The 23223-nt window shown below is 35.7% G+C and overlaps 1 protein-coding gene across 7 annotated transcripts in view; it reads left to right on the plus strand.

Annotated features, from left to right (window-relative positions):
* SNCA (synuclein alpha) overlaps positions 1–23223 on the plus strand; it is a 176302-nt gene that overhangs the window by 93296 nt on the left and 59783 nt on the right. The window contains exon 5 of one of the 7 annotated variants that reach the window (XM_059172851.1): positions 15781–16115. The exons of the other annotated variants lie outside the window; for them this stretch is intronic. Coding sequence (XP_059028834.1) covers positions 15781–15828 — 48 coding nt within the window. The 3' untranslated portion in view covers positions 15829–16115. Of the gene's footprint in view, positions 1–15780; positions 16116–23223 lie in introns of those variants that run through there. 7 annotated transcript variants of the gene reach the window in all.

Below are 23223 nucleotides of genomic sequence, written 5' to 3' on the forward strand. Positions count from 1 at the left end.
TTTTAGTCTTAGTTCATACAAATAGCTATATAAAGGCATTGCTTCTTCATGTAAATATCAAATATTTCCAACAGACTGAAGACTTTATAAAGGTCACTTTTGTAGCCATCTATTTTGTTTACCTTATTTTTTTCTTAATCTTACTAACCATTATTTTTGCTTAAGTCTTTCAGTAAATGCTTGTGACCTCAGTCTTATCCTGTGGAAGTACTGGTAATGACAAAAATGGATATTCAGACTAAGATAGAATAGAAACAGATGCCAGTTCATGTAGAAGAATCTATTTCTGTCCTTAAATAATTCCTTTGTTCTCTGTTGTCAAATCTGTTCTTGCTTAATCAATTATAAGCATCTTGAATATGATTTATACATTTAAGAATAATTAATACCAAAGCAGTGGTAATTTAAAAGCAGAGATCTACAGATCATTGAATGAATTACAGTGAAGCCTCATCACTTTCAAAAATAGCTCTGCACTCCTTTTTCATTTTTACTTACTGTGACTGGGAGTAGTACCCCTTTCCTGTAAGTAATTAACAACATCACCACATTTGAGTGAGAGAGACCTTCAGTATCTTCAAGACTGAGGGGATCACTTGACTTTGAAATCATAAATTTGTCATCTACCAGTGGCTAGGTAACTTAATTGCATTCAAATATATAATAAGAATTCCTCAAGCAAATTCTTCCTTCATATTATTTTCATTTCTTGGATCCTTGTCTGTGGCTATAGACAATGGGAATGTCTTCATGTGTTTGTTACCCCTACTAGACTCTGAGATCCTTAGGTCAGGGACAGCATCTCATTCTTCCCAGAATCTCTGATATCTAGCACTATGCTGGTCATAGAGCAGATATTTGCTGAAGAATTTAATAAGGATATGTATAAGGGACAGAATTTGCATTGTTGGATGAGATACACTATTAATCTAATAAGTCTCCCCAATAAAACTTGGGGAGACAGGCCAAGAAGAGAATATGTGTACTAATTTTAGAAATGTATCCCAATATTAGAAAAGAAGAAGATATGGAAAATTATGGGTCATCGAATCAAAGAAACAGTATTTTATTTTATTTTTGAAGATTTATTTATTTTAGAGAGAGTGTGAGCAGGGGGGGGGGCACAGAGAGAGGATCTCAGGCAAATCCATCCAGAGCATGGAACTGAAATGGGGTTCAGTTCAGTCTCTGGACCCTAAGATCATGACCTGAGTTGAAACCAAGAATCAACCAACTAAGCCACTCAGGCACCCCCAAGAAACACAATATTTTAAACTACTTTGTTTGCTAGGAGTTGGTAGTAAATCATTACAATCACTGACCTATACTGAGCACTTACTCTATACCAGGCACTTGGTTATGATCTTTGCATGTATTATCTCATTTATTTTTCACGGTAACCTAGGATGTAGGCATTTTGAGAACTTAAAACAATTTGTCTTCAATCAAAGACCTCAGTAATTAGAATTCACAGACATGTTAAACTCTAAACCCTATGTTTTTAACCATTATACCCCCTATATCAGCCTCCAAATTTATTTGCAATTCAAATGTTAAAAGGCAAGTCATAAACTTCGTGTATCCAATGTATCCACTTACTGTTTTATGTTCAAATGGTGATTTTATCTTACTTTATGGATTAATGAGCATAGCATATTTTCATATTTCATAACAAGAACTTAATTGTAGTTATGCACAAGCATGCTTAGAGCTATATCCTGTGCTGTCTCACAATGGCAGAACATAAAAAAAATGAAAGTTATTACACAGATATTAGTAGGCCTGTGGATCTGAAGAAAAATAAATGCCTCTACAACAGAGGGAGGAAGCATGTGAAGTATTTCAGTGAACAAAAGCCCCTTTAGTCACAGACTTGGGAAAATAACAACCAAAACACACTTAAAATTTCTCATGGAAATTTCATAAAAAGACCACTTTGTTTATGCAAACTGTTCTTTAACTACTGACAATGTTCTGTCAAATATTGTGGTTTTTCTTCCTGAGACGACTTCTGCATATTGCAGGTTAATAGGACATGGAATACTTTTCATTTGCCTTAATTTCTTAGATGACATAGAGAAAACGTACTGGCACAGTGGTCGCTGGGTTGGTGTTGATGTTAGAGTTCCTGCTTTGCCATTTACTGACTGTGCAATCTTAGGAAAGTCATTGTGTCTCTCTCTCAAATCTTCCAAAAGAAGGACAGTAGGAATACTCACCTCAAATAAACAGCTATTAACTGTTTAGAAATGTGCTTGGCACATATTGAGCACCTAATGAGTGTTGGATTTTATTACTTCTCTGGAAATGGAGAGTAGGATTATCAAAGTTCTGTTTCTAAAATCCTCCTAAGTGACAGATAATGGAAGTAATTATGGTTCTGTTTAAGAAAGCTTGGAATGTATTTTAAGGATAAGACCATTTCACTTCAGCCCCAGAGTCTGATCCAGTCCAGGTGAATAACCAAGTGAAAACAATTGTCCTCTTCATGCAATTAAATTATTATAACTTGTAGAGGTATTTTTAAGGCCAAGGAATTCTGTGTGTGATATATTTTTCAGTACATAGGTCTACAGTTCCTGAGAATAAAATATTCAAAGTCAGGAACCAGAGTCAAAGTCACAACTTAGATCAACACCTCACCAGGTCAATTTGTGTGTGTTGCTTGCCTAAAAGCCATAATTGCTACTACCTTCACTTTCATTCTTCATTAATCAGCTATTCACAAAGTGCCTACTGTGTGCTGGTCTCTGTGGTAGTCCTTGACTGATCTTGCTTTCCTTATATTGCCATCTTCTGCTGCCCACATTCTTCAAACCATAAACATATGGAGTGAAAAAATGAAAATCTGTTTTCTCATCAAAACTATGTTTCAAACAAGCTATATATATATTTTTTATAAACATATAATGTATTTTTATCCTCAGGGGTACAGGTATGTGAATCACCAGGTTTACATACTTCACAGCACTCACCATAGCACATACCCTCCCCAATGTCCATAACCCCATCCCCCTTCTCCCAACCCCCCTCCATCCAGCAACCCTCAGTTTGTTTTGTGAGATTATGAGTCACTTATGGTTTGTCTCCCTCCCAATCCCTTCTTGTTTCATTGATTCTTCTCCTATCCCCTTAAACCCCCCATGTTGCATCTCAACTTCCTCATATCAGGGAGATCATATGATAGTTGTCTTTCTCCGATTGACTGATTTCACTAAGCATGATACCCTCTAGTTCCATTAACGTCGTCACAAATGGCAGGATTTCATTTCTTTTGATGGCTGCATAGTATTCCATTGTGTATATATACCACATATTCCTTATCCATTCATCTGTTGGTGGACATCTAGGTTCTTTCCATAGTTTGGCTATTGTAGACATTGCTGCTATAAACATTCGGGTGCATGTGCCCCTTCAGATCACTATATTTCAAACAAGCTATATATATATATATATATTTTTTTTTTTTAAAGATTTTATTTATTTATTTGACAGACAGAGAACACAAGTAGGCAGAGAGGCAGGCAGAGAGAGAGGAGGAAGCAGGTTCCCTGCTGAGCAGAGAGCCCAATGCGGGGCCCAATCCCAGGACCCTGAGATCACGACCTGAGCCGAAGGCAGAGGCTTAACCCACTGAGCCACCCAGGCACCCCAAGCTATATTTTTTAATAAAAAACACATATTTCATCCTAATAAAACCAGTGTTTGTGGTGTATCATTCCAGAAATTTTTGCTTGTATCTGGACAAATATGCTTATATACATAATTTGGGGGAATTTTCTTTTATTAAAGTATTATTTTTTTCTACCCTTTTTTGCTTTTTACTTAATTTCTTGATATTGTCTTGACCTAGTTGAGTATTAGTCCAGTTAATATTATGGGACTCCAGAGTCCTTCTAACCTTGCCTAACTGGTCAGGCATAAAGCATGGCCTATCACAGAATTTCATAAGTAAATCCAAACAAGACACATTTTAAAATGAGATTTTCTGCTGAAGTATTAGAGGTAAAGGGTTGTGATGCCTATTTTATTTTAGCAAATAGGTGTCTTGTGGGTCACATAATTTTAATTATATAGGATTTGTGTATGCATGTCTTAATAACTTATGGATCCCTTTATGTTATGAAAGCATGGCTATGATAATTTGTCATCTCAATTTGGCAAGCATCTCTGGTGCTCTAATGCTGCTTAGTGCAAAGAGGAGCTTTACTTAGAAATATAAGGAACCGTTTAAATTCTCTCTGAAATAAGCCAGCCAGTGGCTGAGATATATGCCAATTCATAGGCAAACCTGCAGCCCACCTGTTCAGTCACAGTCTAACAGCCTCAGACTTCATCATTTTCTCTCCCATTTCTTTGGTCCAGATATATTGGGCAACTGGAAAATAGGAGTTCTATTTTTTTTTCTTTAACATTCTTTTGTACTTCATTTTTTTTCTCACCATAGCACATTCCTCCCCAGTGTTCATCACCCAGCCACCTCATCCCCCCTACCCCACTCCATTCCAGCAACCCTCAGGTTGTTTTCTGAGATTAAGAGTCTCTTATGGTTTGTCTCACTCTCTGTTTCATCTTGTTTCAATTTTTCCCTCCCTTCCCCTATGATCCTTTGTCCTGTTTCTCATATTCTTCATATCAATGAGATTGTATGATAATTGTCTTTTTCTGACTGACTTATTTCACTTAGCATAATAGACTCCAGTTCCATTCACATCATTGCAAATGGCAAAATTGCATAGGGATTTTTGATGGCTGCATAATATTCCATTATATATATATATATATATATATATATATATATAGAGAGAGAGAGAGAGAGAGAGAGATCTATATATCATCTATCTATATCTATTCATCTGTCAGTGGACATCTTAGGCCCTTTCCATAGTTTGGCTATTGTGAATATTGGTGCTATAAACATTGTGGTGCACATGCCCCTTCGGAGAACTACGTTTGTATCTTTAGGGTAAATACCCAGTAGTGCAATTTCTGGATCCTAGGGTAGCTCTATTTTCAGCATTTTGAGGAACCTCCATACTGTTTTCCAGAGTGGCTACACCAGCTTGCCTTCCCAGCAACAGTGTAGGAAGGTTCCCCTTTCAATGCATCCTCACCGATACCTGTCATTTCCTGACATGTTAATTTTAGCCATTCTGACTTATGTGAGGTGGTATCTCTTCATGTCTCTGATGCTGAGTGTTATGTCCTGATGCTGAGTGATGTTGAGCATTTTTTTAATTGTCTGTTGCCCATCTGAATGTTTTCTTTGCAGAAATGTCTGTTCATGTCTTCTGCCCATTTCTTGATTGGATTATTTGTTCTTTGCGTGTTGAGTTGCTAAGTTCTTTATAGATTTTGGGTACTAGCCCTGTATCTGATATGTCATTTGCAAATTTCTTCTCCCATTCTGTTGGTTGTCTTTTGGTTTTGTTGATTGTTTCCTTGGCTGTGCAAAAGTTTTTTTTATCTTAATGAAGTCCCAATAGTTCATTTTTGCCCTTGCTTCCCTTGCCTTGGTGATGTTTCTAGGAAGAAGTTTCTGTGGCTGAGATCACAAAGGTTTACTGCCTGTGTTTTCCTCAAGAATTTTGATGGATTCCTGTCTCACACCGAGGTCTTTCATCCATTCTGAGTCTATTTTTGTGTGTGTGGTGTAAGGAAATTGTCCATTTTCATTCTTCTGCATGTGACTGTCTGATTTTCCCAACATTTGTTCAAAAGACTTTCTTTTTTCCATTGGACATTCTCTCCTGCTTTGTTGAAGATTAGTTTACAATAGAGTTGAATGTCCATTTCTGGGCTCCCTAGTCTGTCCCATTAATCTATGTGTCGGTCTTTGTGCCAGTACCATACTGTCTTGATGATTACAGCTTTGTAATAGATCTTGAAGCCCAGAATTGTGATGCCGCCAATGTTGGCTTTCTTTTTCAGCATTCCTTTGGCTATTCAGGGTCTTTTGTGGTTCCATATAAATTTTAGAATTATTTGTTCCATTTCTTTGAGAAAAATTGATGGTATTTTGATAGGGATTGCATTAAATATGCAGATTGCTCTAGGTACCATTGACATTTTCACAATATTTGTTCTTCCAATCCATGAGCATGGAACATTTTTTTACTTCTTTGTGTCTTCCTCAATTTCTTTTATGAGTATTCCATAGTTTTCTGAGTATAGATTCTTTGCCTTCTTTGTTAGGTTTATTCCTAGATATCTTATGGGTTTGGGTGCAATTGTAAATCGGATTGACTCCTTACTTTCTCTTTCTTCTGTCTTGTTCTTGGTGTGTAGAAATGTAACTGATTTCTGTGCCTTGATTTTATATCGTGACACTTTACTGAATTCCTGTATGAGTTCTAGCAGTTTTGGAGTCGAGTGTTTTGGGTTTTCCACATAAAATGTCATATCATTTGCAAAGAGTGAGAATTTGACTTCTTTGTCAGTTCAGATGTCTTTTATTTCTTTCTGTTGTCTGACTGCTGAGGCTAGGACTTCTACTACTATGTTGAATAGCAGTGGTGATAGTAGACATCCCTGCCGTGTTCCTGACCTTAGGGAAAAAGCTCTCAGTTTTTCCCCCTTGAGAATGATATTTGTGGTGGGTTTTTCATAGATGGCTTTGATGATATTGAGGTATGTACCCTCTATCCCTACACTGTGAAGAGTTTTGATCAAGAGAGGATGCTGTACATTCTCAAGTGCTTTTTCATCACCTATCGAGAGTATCTTCTGGTTCTTGTTCTTTTTTTTAATTAATGTATTGTATCACATTGATTGATTTGCAGGTGTTGAACCAAACTTGCAGGCCAGGAATAAATCCCACTTGGTCGTGGTGAATAATTGTCTCAATGTACTGTTGGGTCCCCATTGGCTAGTATTTGGTGAGAATTTTTGCAAACAAGTTCATCAAGGATATTGGTCTGTAATTCTCCTTTTTGATGGGGTCTTTGTCTGGTTTGGAGGTCAAGGTAATGCTGGCCTCATAAAATGAGTTTGGAAGTTTTCCTTCCATTTCTATTTTTGGAATAGTTTCAGGAGTATAGGTATTAATTCTTCTTTAAATGTTTGGTAGAATGCCCCTGGGAAGCCATCTGGCCCTGGGCTTTTGTTTTGGAGACTTTTGATGACTGTTTTCAATCTCCTTACTGGTTATGGGTCTGTTCAGGTTTTATATTTCTTCCTGGTTCAGTTTTGGTAGTTTATATGTCTCTAGGAATGCATCCATTTCTTCCAAATTGTCAAATTTGCTGGTATATAGTTGCTTGCAACATGTTCTTGTAATTCTATTTCTTTGGTGTTGGCTGTGATCTCTCCTCTTTCATTCATGATTTCATTAATTTAGGTCTTTTTTCTTTTTGAGAAATCTGGCCAGGGGTTTATCAATCTTATTAATTCTTTCAAAGAACCAATTCCTAATTTCATTGATCCGTTCTGCTGTTCTTTTGGTTTCTATTTCATTGATTCCTGCTCTACTCTTTATTATTTCTCTTCTCTTGCTGGGTTTAGGGTGTATTTGTTGTTCTTCCTCCAGCTCCTTTAGGTGTAGGGTTAGGTTGTATATTTGAGATCTTTCTTGTTTCTTGAGAAAGGCTTGCATTGCTGTATAGTTTCCTCTCAGGACCACCTTTGCTGTATCCCAAAGATTTTGAACAGCTGTTTTCATTTTCATGACTTTTTAAAAAATTTTTCTTTAAATTCCTGGTTGAACCATTCATTTTTTAGAAGGATGCTGTTTAGTCTCCATGTATTTGGATTCTTCCCAAATTTCCTCTTGTGATTGAGTTCTAGCTTCAGAGCATTGGGGTCTGAAAATATGCAAGGACTGATCCCAATCTTTTGATACTGGTTGAGACCTGATTTATGTCCCAGGATGTAATCTATTCTGGAGAATGTTCCATGTGCACTAGAGAAGAATGTATATTCTGTTGCTTTGGGAAGGAATGTTCTGAATATATCTGTGGTGTCCATCTGGTCCAGTGTGTCATTTAAGGCCTTTATTTCCTTGTTGATCTTTTGCTTAAATGATCTGTCCACTTCAGAGAGGGTGTTATTAAAGTTCCTTACTATTATTATAGTATTGTTGATGTGTTTCTTTAATTTTGTTATTAATTGGTTTATATAATTGGCTGCTCCCATGGTAGGGCATAGATATTTAAAATTGTTAGAACTTCTTTTTGGACAGACCCTTTGAGTATAATAATGGTGTCCTTCCTCATCTCTTATTATAGTCTTTGGCTCAAATTCTCATTTGTCTGATATAAGGATTGCCACCCAGCTTTCTTTTGATATCCATTAGCATGGTAAATTGTTTTCCACCCCCTCACTTTAAATCTGGTGGTGTCTTTGTCTAAAATGAGTCTCTTGCAGACAGCATATCAATGGGTCTTGTTTTTTTAATCCATTCTGATACCATGTGTCTTGTGATTGGGGTATTTAGCCCACTTACATTCAGGATAACTCTTGAAAGATATGACTTGAGTGCCATTGTATTACCTGTAAGGGGACTATTACCGTATATTGTCTCTGTTCCTTTCTGGTCTATGTCACTTTTAGGCTCTCTCTCTGCTTAGAGGACTCCTTTCAATATTTCCTGTAGGGCTGGCTTGGTGTTTGCAAATTCTTTCAGTTTTTGTTTGTCCTGGAAGCTTTTTATTTCTCCTTCTATTTTCAATGACAGCCTAGCTAGATATAGTATTCTTGGCTGCATGTTTTTCTCATTTAGTGCTCCGAATATATCATGCCAGTCCTTTCTGGCCTGGCAGGTCTCTGTGGCTAGGTCTGTTGCCAGTCTAATATTTCTACTGTTGTAGAACTTCTTGTACCAAGCTGCTTTCAGGATTTTGTTTTTGTCTTTGAGACTTGTGAGTTTTACTCTTAGATGATGGGATGTTGACCTCTTTTTATTGATTTTGAGAGAGGGTTCTCTGTGCCCCCTGGATTTTGATGCTTGTTTCCTTCCCCAAATTAGGGAAGTTCTCTGCTATAATTTGCTCCAATAGATCTTCTGCCCCTCTTTTCTTTCTTCTTCTTCTGGGATCCCAATTATTTTAATATTTTTTCATCTTCTGGTTTCACTTATCTCTTGAATGCTCCCTTCATGGTCCATTACTTTCTTATCTCTCTTTTTCTCAGCTTCTTTATCCTCCATCATTTGGTCTTCTGTATCACTAATTCTCTCTTTTGCCTCATTTATATTAGCAGTAAGAGCTTCCATTTTTTATTGTACCTCATTAATAGCTTTTTTTTTTTTAATTTCAACTTGGCTAGATTTTAGTTCTTTTATTTCTCCAGAAAGGGATTCTCTATTATGTTCTATGCTTTTTTCAAGCCCAGCTAGGATCTTTATAATCATCATTCTGAACTCTAGTTCTGACATCTTACTAATGTCCATATTGATCAAGTTCCTATCAGTTGGTACTGCCTCTTGTCTTTTTTTTGTTCTTGTTGTTGTTGTTTTTTGAGTTGACTTTTTCTACCTTGTCCTTTTGTCCAGAGAAGGATAGGTGAATGAGAGAACAAAATGCTAAGTGGTAACAACAACCCCAGAAATATAAACAATAACCAAATCAGAAAAGACCCAATACTTTCAGAAAGTGGTTCCTTTTCTGTTCATAGAATTGCTGCTATTCTTCTCTTTGATCTCCTGTTGGGTTTTGTAGGTATTCAGAACGGTTTGATAACTATCTAGCTGAATTCCTGGGACCAGACAAAATTTAGATCTCCTACTCCTCCACCATCTTGCTCCTTCTCCAAAAACTAATGATGTATTATATGGTGACTAACATAACACAATAAAAAATAAAACAGGTGAATTCTATCTCTTTAGAGATCAAGTACATGATTTATCAATGTTCTATCAAGCCTTCAGGTAGCACTCAATTTCAAAATGTTAATGATGCCAATTAACAATATAATATCTTTGGATACCAACAAAAATAAATTGTGTGATTTGATTATCAGTAAAACTGAGAAGCAAGGAATGTTAATATCCTACCTGAATATATACAGAATTCCAATATTAATGAAATAATATCTGTTGGGACTGGAAAAAAGTGAGAACTTTTATATCTTTCCATTTGCTTTTTCTCAATGGTATGATCATCTTGAGGATAGTTCTGCATAGTAAGGTGTATAAATATTCTTTATCTGAGGTTAAAAGAGATAAAATAGTGGTTTCAGCATAACTATTAAATTAGTTTGTAGTTAGGCAGCAACTATATTACTAGCTTTGGTTCTGTTACCATTTTCCATTTGATTTTATAGAATGGAATTTTGAAAATTTGAATGCCTTTTTGTATCCATAAACTTTAATGAAAGATGCATTTATTTGTTTGTGTCTGCTGTTTTTTATAATCATAATTTCAGTCTTACAGATTTCTTAAAGGATTACTAAAAATGATTTATACAGTACTAAATTTCATCATACATATTAATAGGCTTTTACTTAGAGAAAACAAATAGTGATCTGAAGTTAAAGGCTAATAAAATATATTACAGCTTTAAATGTTATAGAATTTATATTTTAAAATTTACATGTTAGGAAAACTCGTGATGTCTGGGTATATTTAGAAGCTATAGATAATTCTTCTATCAACTATATAACTCTCCAATACCACCTTTCCTTAATGAATAATATGAAACTTATTAGTGAAAATATATCAGTGTGCTAATCCTGCATAATTCAGCTAATATAGAGATGTCTCTAAACCCATTTGAAATTCAATGATATTTTCCATTCAACCTTCACTTATTTAGTGAAAAAATATTAGTTGAATGCTTACAATTTATAAGGCATTGTTAGCCTAAAGTTTACAGTTACTAACCATTGAAATATTAATGAAGATACTAAAAAAAAAGAAGAAGAAGAAGAAGAAGAGAAATGGTCTGAGGAAAGAAAAAGGTTTAATTCATTTAAAAAATGACATTTGAGAAAGGCCTGGGTGGCTCAATGAGTTAAGCGACTGCCTTTCGCTCAGGTCATCATCCCAGGGTCCTGGGATCAAATCCTGCATTGGGCTCCCTGCTCAACAGGAAGTCTGCTTCTTCCTCTGCCTCTGAGGCTCCCCCTACTTGTGTTCTCTCTCTCTCTCTATGACATATAAACTAAAAAATAAATATTTTTTTTAAATGACATTTAAGGACAAGATTTTTGTTTGTTTTTTGCAAGGCATAAAGTTCCCATCCACCAGACAACTGACCTATTCATTTGCCATCTCTTCACTTCAAATGGTTTTCTTTTGAACCTGCAGCTGGCACGAATAAAAGTCAAGTTTAAAAACCTTGTGGTTCTTGGTAAACCACTATCTTCCTTTGCATGAAAGAGTTTAAGATTTTAGGTATTTCCTTCCTAATGGTAGTAATTTGTATTTTCGTGTTTTATTAATTATACTAAATGTAATTATACTAAAATATTAGCAAATAAATAAAAAGGGCTAAAAGGATAAATTACATGGGAGATATATATAACTACAAGTATTGAAAATGATGATAGTATGCATGGGTAAAATAGTTTATTGTAGAGAAAGGGGCTGCATTATTTAAAAAAACACTTTAAAAAAAACTTAAAAAGAGTACATTCAGTCATATGTCTGGAAACATATAAATAGATGGGTCTGTAAACTGGATTGTTTCCTCTGTGTGGATCTCAGTTTTGTCTTTTTTCTCTCATAAGAAAGAATGCCAAAGTAAATAGCATGCTTTTTTTCTATACATGTTTCTAAATGGATTCCTCAAAGGTGGACTATTGATTAAATTTTCTTACTCTGAGAATATATAAAAAGTCCCAGCTAAATCAGCATTAATTATTTCCTGGGGCCCTGAATAGAGGGAGCCATTCTCAATGTAGTTTACACCAGAATTCACAAAACCAATGTGGAAGTGTAGGCAGAGAAGCTGATGTAGCCCAGTGAAGTGTTTGCCTGCTTGTTTTTGATTATATAAACACAATGGGTAACGTATGTTTAAAACCTCCGTAATAAGGACTTTTTTCACATACTGCATCATAAAAAGACTAGATGTCAAACACATTAGCTGATGGAAAGGAAATGAGCGAGAACCTGAGACTAGGCACTTGAACATCACTGTTTTTCACCACAAATCTGTTTCTTGCATTACTCACTTACGCTGAATCCACTTGAACACTGGTGGTTAGATAATATTCTTTTTTTCTGGGATAAATGTTTCTGCTCCCATATAGAGCTACTAATGGTGCACAGAACACCATTAAACATCAGTTATTTTTTGTGGCTCCCAAGACCTCTCATAATCATCTTTGAATGTTTAAAACATTCTTAAAGTATAGCCAAAGGCCATCCATCATAGGGCTTACATGGACAAAATTTAAAAGGAGTTTTAATTGAAGGTCATTTTAGTCCTCAGATAACGTTAATCACATTGAAAACAAACCTGTCACTGAACAGAACTCCAAACAACAGAGCCATTTGCCAAATGTGATCTTTTTAAATAGGAGTTCTGGCAGGTAAGATGAGTGTTCTGTCACACTTGAGAGCATTTGGGTCCCTGAAGATTTATATGAATGCTTAGCCGTTATCGAGCCATCTCCACATAGATGACTTAGTAAATGTCTGTTTTTGCGTCAGATAATGGCTTACAAGTTAATCTCCTCTTGCTTCCCATTACATACACACACACACACTCACACACTCACACACACACACACACACACACACACACATATATGCATACACCCATACCCTTTCTTCCCAAACAGCTTATAAAAGACTTTGAGTTCTGACTTTGAATTGACAGTATTACACACAATATCTGCTCATCATCTGCTAATCACATTGGAAGAGTTTATGGTTTCAAATTTACTGAAAACAGTACATAGATTAGGAAATGAGTGGTTTTCCGAATTAGGTTTTATTGTAGTTTTTAAATTAACTAAGGTTTTTACCTCATGCTTTATAATATTTGATAATAGAATTGACAAATTCATTTTTGAGTGGATTGTTTAGAATAACTATCATAGCAACCCTTAAAGCCTAAATTTCAAATCTTCATTCTCCGCTTTAAATAGTTAGAATGTAATAGATACCATGGTCAGCTCCAACAAATTCCATGTCAGAAATCATTGCATTAAAATAGACATTGTTTTTTTTTTAATTTTTTTAAAGATTTTATTTATTTATTTGACAGACAGAGAGATCACAAGTAGACGAAGAGGCAGGCAGAGAGAGAGAGAGAGAGAGAGGGAAGCAGGCTTCCTGCCGAGCAGAGAGCCCGATGCGGGACTCGATCCCAGGACCCTGAGATCATGACCTGAGCCGAAGGCAGCGGCTTAACCCACTGAGCCAGCCAGGCGCCCTAGACATTGTTTTAAAAGCCATCTCTTGCCAACGCTGTCAGTTGTGAGTCAAGTCCCCCTTAAAAAGTGACCTAGAACAATGAATTTCAACCTCTCAAAATACACACCTCTTTTTTTAATTTAAAGATTACATTTTTTTCCTGATACATTGCATTGTGCATGTATTCCTTATAGTCACAGAATTTTATAAACCATTTCAGCAGCTCTGAAATAAACATCTATGTCTTAATCTTTTTCCTTCATTGAAAATGTCTTATATTGCCGCAAGTATATACAGTGTGCTTAGAATACTAGGGATGAAAAGTAATAAGCCAAACTTCTAGTGTAAATGTATGGGAAGTGTTTGAAAATATAGATTGACAAGGCTCCAACAAGAAATATATTTGTCCAGTCCAGACTGCCTTAGCACCCAGATAAAAATTGGTTTTGGCATTATATACTTGATTTTATTAAATGAACAGCTGGTTCTCTTTTTATATATACAGAGTTTATATTCCTAGCCATCTTTGTGACTGTTGCCTAAAAGATATACTTAGGGGTCCCTGGGTGGCTCTGTCAGTTAAGGGTCTGACTTCTGCTCAGGTCATGATCTCAGCATCCTGGGATAGAGCCTCTAAGCCCCACCTCTGGTTTCCTGCTCAGTGGGGAGTCTGCTTGTCCCCCACCCTCAACGTCTCCCCTTAAATAAGTCTTATTGACTTAAATAAGTCAATAAATAATTAAATAAGTAAATAAAAGATACTAGTAGATAAATCGTTAGCAATAAGTATCTACACAAATGTACCTTTTAATTAGGTGTAATTCACTACCTTGAGCTGCTAATAGCCTCTAAGAATGACAGCTGCAATTAGTTGAATAAACCATTACCTTTATTATTAGAACATTAGGCCATTAATAAGCTGAAATAATTAATAAAATTTTTATCTCATATTGCTATTGTTTAGGTTATCAGAGGCTGATTTATTTAGTAGTTCTTTCTAATTATTCCACTTAATTTTTTGCTTACCCATTTGCTGAACATCAATATAAAACAGGTCAAAGAGAGAAGGGTATTTGAATTCCTAGACAACTGCACTTAAAATGAAAATAAATGTACTATTTATAAATACAGTTATTTTTATATTATATGTCATCTAGGCTTTTTAAAACATGTTATTCCTGTAAGTCTAGGATTCCTATAATATTCCTTTAAGGTTAGATGTTTTTTAAAAACATTGCTTTCAGGGTGCCTGGGTGGCTCAGTGGGTTAAGCCGCTGCCTTCGGCTCAGGTCATAATCTCGGGGTCCTGGGATCAAGTCTCGCATCGGGTTCTCTGCTCAGCAGGGAGCCTGCTTCCCTCTCTCTCTCTCTGCCTGCCTCTCTGCCTCCTTGTGATCTCTGCCTGTCAAATAAATAAATAAATAAAATCTTTTTTAAAAAATTGCTTTCAATTTACTTTTGAAAATATTAAAGAATGATACTCTGCATTCTACATATATATCCAAAATATTCAGTTCTAGCAATTTTGCAGGCTCCCTAGAAAACTAGCATTAAAAAAAAACAAAAACAAAAAAAACCTACCATTTACTCTTTTACAGTGTAAAGAATGTATGACAAAGGCCATCTTTCAACTTTCCCTAAATACTATAAACATCTTTATTTCTTTTCTATCTGCTTTTGTCAGAAGTTCTGAAGGACTACATTTTATCTTAAGTTTCACAAAGCAGTTTAGGAGAATATTTAAGCTTAAATTCTTGAAAAGTTGTTATTTTCAGGAGAAAAAAACATGGCGTGTTTTGGGGCTTTAGGTGTATTGAAGATTTCAAACTTCTAGTAAAATAAGGTTTCTCTTTTGTTAGATATATTTAATGATTTAAAGTTATGAAAAGTATCTAAATGCTTTTTATTTTCCCATGGTAATAATCATAAACAGTCTTACCCAGTGGTCATATAGAATATACTTTGTGAATGGTTTTGGGGTTTTTTTTTGGTATATAAAAAATTATGTATATATTTGCCTTAGTGAAACTGATGAATAAAAATATAATAACCAATATATGCTGTGTTATTTTTTATTTGTATTTTCTGATAATTATGTTTAGAACAAGCCTTTAAAATCCTCCAATAATTTACTTTGCATTTGTATATTTTTACTTTCAAAATTGGTGACTTTTTAGTTCCACTGAATAATTTTTAACATGGGCTGACAAATAGTGTACTTTTTTTTTAATGTTTTTTTTTATACCTTTTTTTTTTATTTTAATTTTTTATTTTTTTATAAACATATATTTTTATCCCCAGGGGTACAGGTCTGTGAATCACCAGGTTTACACACTTCACAGCACTCACCAAATCACATACCCTCCCCAATGTCCATAATCCCACCCCCTTCTCCCAAACCCCCTCCCCCCGGCAACCCTCAGTTTGTTTTGTGAGATTAAGAGTCACTTTTTTTTTTAAACTTTTATCATAACAGTACATTACAGTTGCCCGAGCCCCAGTTGAAGATGAAATGGATGGCTGAACTTGATCACTCTAAGCCTCCCACTGTTATACAATATGGCCACACAAGTGAGCACACAGACCCATTTGAGTCACTCTCAGTGCTATAAATGTTTTAATAGTTTTCTTGAAATCTGGAAATGAATCTGTCCACAGATAATGACTCTTCCTTTGAATGTCATTATTATCTCCTTCACGAGTTAATTAATAAAAACTTAGATGTTATGTTACCACTTAATGAAACCTTATTAAGCCTTGATATTTTGATTATGTGGATAAATAAATGTCCTTAGACCAATTTTGAATATGTGCAGGAATACTGACAAGTTATCAAATACATTTTTTTAAAATTTAGAAACATTTACTTTTGACACTTGTTAAATGTGATTTTAATGTAAAGTATCATTTGCTTTAACTTGATTCCAGATTGAAAAATTATGTCTACCTGTTTTAAATAATAATCCTGGTGATTATAGCAGCAACTTGCCTGTTATATCTTAGTTAAAAATAATCTTTATCAGTTATGGAACATAGTTTTCATTAACTAAGGTAACATTTCAAGTAGGTAAGCGTTAAAAAAAAGTTCCCATGCTCTGTTCAGTTTCCATATAAACTTGTTTGATACTGAGGTGGGGGAAGAATCTAACCACTGGCCATGAACTCTACTGTAATCACTTTCTTTTCGAGTGCATTCTACTAGGTCCATAGGGTAGTAGGAGAGAGAAGATGGTTCACTATAGTCTATGAGTATCACAAGAAAGAAGACACTGGAAGCACATGTCCTGCATGTGTCCTGCACTATCACATGCATGCCAGTGAGAGCATATTAGTATTGTCAAATCAGTTGCAATTTTTCATGGCTGAGAGTCAAATGAAATGCTTAAATGCATTGAGTCATTGGGCTTAGAGACTAATTACAGCTAGATTTATGGCTGTGCTAAAATAAAGCTAGTTAGAAAACAGACTAAATTCTCTGAGATAGCACGCCTGACCGATGACTCACCCTAAATCGGGGGAGCATCATTTGTCCTCACTTCTTTGTTTGTCTACTTGACACCTTGCCAGTATCCATTAAGTAGCTGTGAGGAAAGGGCAAGGTGCTATATGGATGCATGGCAGGACACTGGGATTGATTTGTGGCTTTTGATAATTCCTGGATTCTGTTATCTGCTTTAGTATGGAAACGGATCGGCAACTGCTGATAATCACTGGCTGTTACATCCAGGGGTAACTTACTTAACCCAAGTAACTTCAGATCTGACATCTAGAGGATAAACATAATTCCCCGCCATTGCAGAACTCCATCTGCAAGGCCTGAGCCTCCCCTTGGCCTCCCCACTGATTCACTGGAATTTCCAAGGGTATCTCACATGTGCTCAAGAACAAGTCTGCTGGGGCGCCTGGGTGGCTCAGCCATTAAGCATCTGTCTTCGGCTTAGGTCATGATCCCAGGGTCCTGGGATCAAGCCCCACATTGGGCTCCCTGCTCAGCAGTAAGCCTGCTTCCCCCTCTCCCTCTTTCACTCCCTCTGCTTGTATTCCTTCTCTCTATCTCTGTCAAAATAAATAAAATCTTTAAAAAAGAAAAAAAAAGCACAAGTCTGTTCACTTTTATCTGCTTTGCTTTTTGAAATCTGCTGCCCTTAGGAATCCTTCCACTGCCACCCTTGACAGTGACCTGGCTTTCTGTGTCCTGTGACCTCAATCAAGAGTGCCTTCAGCATTTGCTTTAGTCCTCTCTCTCTGCCTTCGTAAGCTCCCCAGAGCCAGGCCAGGGAACAGACCACTGTTTCCCTCTTGGACCTCCATACCAACACTTCCGTTCTCCAGAGATCACCTCCCTTCTCTTTTTAAAATCAATTAATTAATTAATTAGTTATACAAAGCATCATAAAATAGGTACTTGGAGCACATAATGAAAATAGAAGCCCATTAGCCATTTAGATTTAGACAATCCAGTTATGGAAGGTTTATATGGGAAGGTCACATTTAAATTGAGATGGGAAGGGTGAGAAGGAGCTGAGCATGTGATGAGAGAGAGAGAGAGAGAAAATTTGGGGGTGGGGTGATGGAAAGGCAGGACAGAAGGCAGAAGAGGCTTATGTGAGAAGGAGAATCTGGTGGTTTTAAAGGCATGAAAGAGACCAGATTAGCTACAATAAAGCAAGTGTGAGAGAGAAAGGAAGACGCAGAGGCTGGAGTTAAGAATGATTCCAGATCATATAAGTCATAGTCAAAAGGATTTATGTATAGACTTGTGGGAAGACATTTAAATTTTATTCAAAGGATATTAACATTGTTCTATTTGTGTCACTTATGATTTATGACCAAAAATGTGTAAGAAACAAGGTTTTTAAAAAAAGGAACAACAATAAAACTGGTAATGTTTTTTGTCACAAAATGCTCATATACTCATTTTCACATGTAAAAATCTTTTAATACAAATCTGAACATGCATGAGCTTATGAATATTAAGGTTTACTGGGGAAGTTGCTAAAGTAGGGTTTATTGCATGATTGAAATTTATTAGGTAGAAACATACCAATGCCTGTTGAGTTAATGCATGCACACCTTTTGTCTTCCTGGATGCTGTGAGAAGAAATTCTTAAGTAATATCCAAAAAACACTTTGCATTTCTTTGAAGAAAATAACTCAACTATAGAAAAATTGCAACTGGCAGATCCTGACAGCTTCCAGAGTCCTCATTCAAAAGTAAATGTGTCAAGCAGAGAGCCAATTATCATACGATTTCACTTACTTGTGTAGCTTAAGGAATAACATGGAGAACATTAGGAGATGGAGAGGAGAGGTGAGTTGGGGGAAATCGGAGGGGGAGACAAACCATGAGAGACTGTGGACTCTGAGAGACAAATTGAGGGTTTTGAAGGGTGGGAGTTGGGTGAGCCTGGTGGTGGGTATTAAGGAGGGCACGTATTCCATGGAACACTGGGTGTGGTGTATAAATAATGAATTCTGGAAGACCGAAAAAAAATTAAAAAATAAGTAAACGTGGAATCTGCTTATTGAAATGGCTCAAATTCAGTCATGTTCTCAAAAGAATTTGTATCCATAAATTTCTTCAAAAACAACAAATAAACCAACAAGGAATCCTGAGATTAAATTGTTAAGTATCCATCTTTGAGTACAGCTTTTTAAAATCTTACTGTATTGTATTTTGAAAGAAACAAACTATACTTATAACTATGTTATACAAAATGCTGTATACCACACTGAACAGGAATACTACTCCCTTTGTGCCTTTTTAAGTGTGTCTCTGCCTGTAGCAGCACATTCTCAGGTGTGTTGAAGGTCCTCCGATCTTACCCACATGCCATAATAGGGATGTTTTAGTTACAGTTGTTCAGTTTACATAAGCCTCTTAAGAAATAGACCATTGACACAAAAACAGTAGATGATCAGGACAAAATTTCATTGTTGTGTTTTTGTTTTGTTTTGTTTTCAAAAAAATGTATGTTTTGTTTATACTTTTATCACAAATACAAATTTCCTTGGCTTTATACAATGAAATCCAGTGCTTTTTTTTTTTTTTTCTTCTCTCAAAGTATCTCCCTCCTTCTCCGTAAGTTTTATACTTACTCACAAAGGACTGTTCCAATATCGGATGCTATTGTCTGTGTTTCTTCCTGAAGCAAGTGTTAATTAATCTCTGTGGGTCTGTGTGTAGACTGGAGATGGGGGAGGGGAGGACATGTAGTTGTCCAGGGAGTTGACCTCATCTCTATAGGAAAGCAGACTGATATTCTATATAAAAAGCTTTTGAAAAAGGAAATGGAACGGCTGCTTCCCCGGGGCTTCCCCAGTGGTCAGAATCCTTCATTGCCTTACATCCTCTGGCTTTTGCCCTTCTGGAGCCTCTTCATTGAATGTCTGGCCATTTTTCTTGTTCGTATTTTGGCATATTTTTACCTGTGCTCTTCGGAAAAGATGCTTGGAATAGCATACATGGTTTCTCTGAAAACACCAAAGTACATAACACATTCCAAATGGACAGCAAAATGACAGAGAAAATGTAATTTATTTTATTTTATTTTATTTTATTTTTTTCATTTTTTATTTTAAAAATAATTATAGAAACACCCCACGGGATGTGTTTAAAAAGAAAAACAAAACAGCAACCCATCTAATCTTCTTGTTGAGTTTCTACTAAGTATATTATATTGAGTAGGATTTAGAGCTCTAAAAAATAGTCTTTACCTTTTTATGTATTTACTTTTAAGTATGAAAGTTTCCAAAGAATTTTATTTATCTAATTTAGGTAACAGATTGTATTACTTAGGGAGACTATAAATAAAGCATTTTCTGAGTTTTTAAATAATCCGAAATTACATGGAATGTTTAAACTAAAACAGGAAAAATTAATTCAACAAAGCTTCAGGTGAACATAAAAATTGGCCTTTCTATAGTTTTTTATAATTTCAAAAGTAAGAAAATATCTTTCATGCAAAAGTAACATGGATACAAGTAAAAGATTTTATTCAACTAATATGGGAACCAGGAAGCTGATAAGACTAGTTGAAAGGAGAATTTGAGGAATAAAGATTTATAGAGCCAGTCAAAGGAATTCTAAAATGAATTGGATTATTGCTGCAAAACTATTGATATTTTAGTGATCAGTGAACCTTTGGAATTATGTTTTCTACTGAGCAAACATCTACAACTTAAAATTAAGCTCCAAAGTGAGGATGCCTGGGTGGCTCAGTCCCTTAAGCATCTGCCTTCAGCTCAGGTCAGATCCCAGGGTCCTGGGATCAAGTCCCTAAGTTGGGCTCTTTGCTCAGTGGGGAGCTAGCTTCTCCTTCTGCCTGCCACTCCCCCTGCTTGTGCGCGTGTGCTCTCTTTCTTCACTCTCTCTTTCTCTCTGGCAGGTAAATAAATAAAATCTTAAAAAAAAAAAAACAAAAAACTCCAAAGTATTTAGGCCCCAAACAAATAGCTAAACAAAGTCTAACTCAGATCCTTTCTCTCAGATTAAACATTGATAAGCCTGTTTAAAAAAAAAAAAAAAGAAAAAAAGAACGAATATTTAAAAACCATATAGAAATTTTTTTCTTTGTTCCCAAGCTTTAAATTTTCTCATGAGCATAAGTGCTATGAATTTTTTTTAAAAAATAGAGATATCTCATAGGCCCCAAAACCCCTCCAAAAAGACTGTAGTCTATAGTGTGTGTGTGTGTTTTAACACATGGATTTGTGTACTTGTATATTAACTAAACAAAACATGGTGAGAGACCATTATTAAATGATTTGAGAGCAGATGGTATGCTCTAGAGAGAGAGAATGGGAGAATGAAACATTATTAGAACAATCACTTGCACTGTATTCAGACTTTTTTTTCTTTTTCTAAATTCTTTAATAGAAGTCAGTTAGAAGATATCAATTTCTGGGAAATGGGGCAAGATTTAAAATCAAATCCGGAGGAAACTAGAGATTTATGGGTGGATGTTAAATGGAGAAAGTGTTTCTTCTTCGATGTTGTTTGTACTTGTGTTTGATTCCTATAAAATTTCCCACCTCTTAAACTTGTATAAAGGTACTGGAGAAATACACAGAGTTAGAGACTGTTAATGAATCCTACTAAAATTTTAGTGGTTTAAAAGGTACAAATAGGGGCACTTGGGTGGCTCAGTGGGTTAAGCCTCTGCCTTTGGCTCAGGATATGATCCCAGGTAACTGGGATGGAGCCCCGCATTGGGCTCTCTGCTCAGCAGGGAGCCTGCTTCCCCCTCTCTCTCTGCCTGCCTCTGCCTACTTGTGATCTCTCTCTCTCTGTCAAATAAAAGAATAAAATCTTAAAAAAAAAAAAAAAGGTACAAATATTTTCTCATTTGTCCAGAACTCCAACCATTAATGTAAACATTGGTAGACAGATTAAACATCAAAATAGCATGCGGGTATGCATGTATCCCTAAACACCCCACCCCCAACAAATCCAGGCGTGCTTTGAGAGGCAATGTGACCTGGTAGTTGAGACGATAGCTTCTGAAGCCGACATTCCTGGTTCCACTTCCTATAAGCTGACTGAATTGGGGTAAATTAGTTATGTTTTATAGAATGGACTTCCTCTTAGTGCCTACATCCTAAGGTTATGGGAAATCACCCAATGAATATCTAACAATTAGTAAATCTTCAAAAAATATTAGCTACATTTATTATCTAGCCTATAGTTTTGTTCTATAATCAAGACACTTTAAATTTAAACATTGTTTATACTCATTCATTTTTTTTTTTCGTTATTAAGTACTTTACAATTGATGCATTCCTTCTTTATCCAGAATCCTAACCTGAGGTGGGATTCCCATTGATAACACCAAGAATAGAAAATGGACCTTCTGTAATTGAATTTGGGGGACTCCTTCTATGGGGGAGTAAGGGCTAAGGGGTGGAGGTCTCTCTCATTGCTTTGGATGATATAGTCTCTGGGATCAAGGCTTTTCTAGAAATGTGTGCTCTCAGAAAAAACAATTATGTTTATCTTTTCCCCAGAGAAAAAATTTTTTTCTCAGGGAAAGGAAACTTACTAGCCAATGCATATGTAAATTTTGCCATATCAAATAAAAAAAACATCCAAAGAGCTTCTTCTTAAAATTCAAATTCTTGTTTGTAAGCCCCCCAAAGATCTGATCCAGTAATTAACTCTCAAAGCTTGGGAATCTACATTTATAATAAGTACCTTAGGTGGTGAGCATGCATGTTGGCTTTAATGTACTATAACTACTTACACATAAAAAGTAAATGAATTAAAAAATTAAATTTGGTGTAAGCACTTAATATCAAGCAATATATATTTTTATCTATCTTACAACACGCCATATCTTTATGGGGCCATGGTATCTCTTTTTACTTGGATCTGAATCCTAATTTCTGCTACAAATCACCAAGGGATTCCTATTTCACACAATTTAATTGAATTTTTTAAAAAGATTTTATTTATTTATTTGACAGACAGAGATCACAAGTAGGCAGAGAGGCAGGAAGAGAGAGAGGAAGAAACAGGCTCCCTGCAGAGCAGAGAGCCTACTGACCTGAGCCAAAGGCAAAAGCTTTAACGCACTGAGCCATCCAGGTGCCCCTAATTGAGGTGGGGTTTTGTTGTTGTTGTTGTTGTTTTTAAATAACTTGATTTTCTGTTTTCTCCACTGGTGTCCTTAAACATATTCATTTAGTTTCAAATTTTTTTACTTGGTATTATTTGCTAGGTACTAGGCAAAGAACTGTAGAAGGTAAAGATGAAAATTGTGATTTTTTTCCCCTCTTCTTAGGAACTTATTCCCCAGTAGAGGACTCCAGCCTACACCAATAATCTCATGATAGTTTATGCTGAACTAGATCCATAGGGAAAGTGATTAGCAAGACACATAGCTAGGAGATTAGCATGGAAAAACTTAGAGAAGAAGTA

Source organism: Mustela lutreola, chromosome 1, assembly GCF_030435805.1.
Source record: "Mustela lutreola isolate mMusLut2 chromosome 1, mMusLut2.pri, whole genome shotgun sequence".
Taxonomy (NCBI): domain Eukaryota; kingdom Metazoa; phylum Chordata; class Mammalia; order Carnivora; family Mustelidae; genus Mustela; species Mustela lutreola.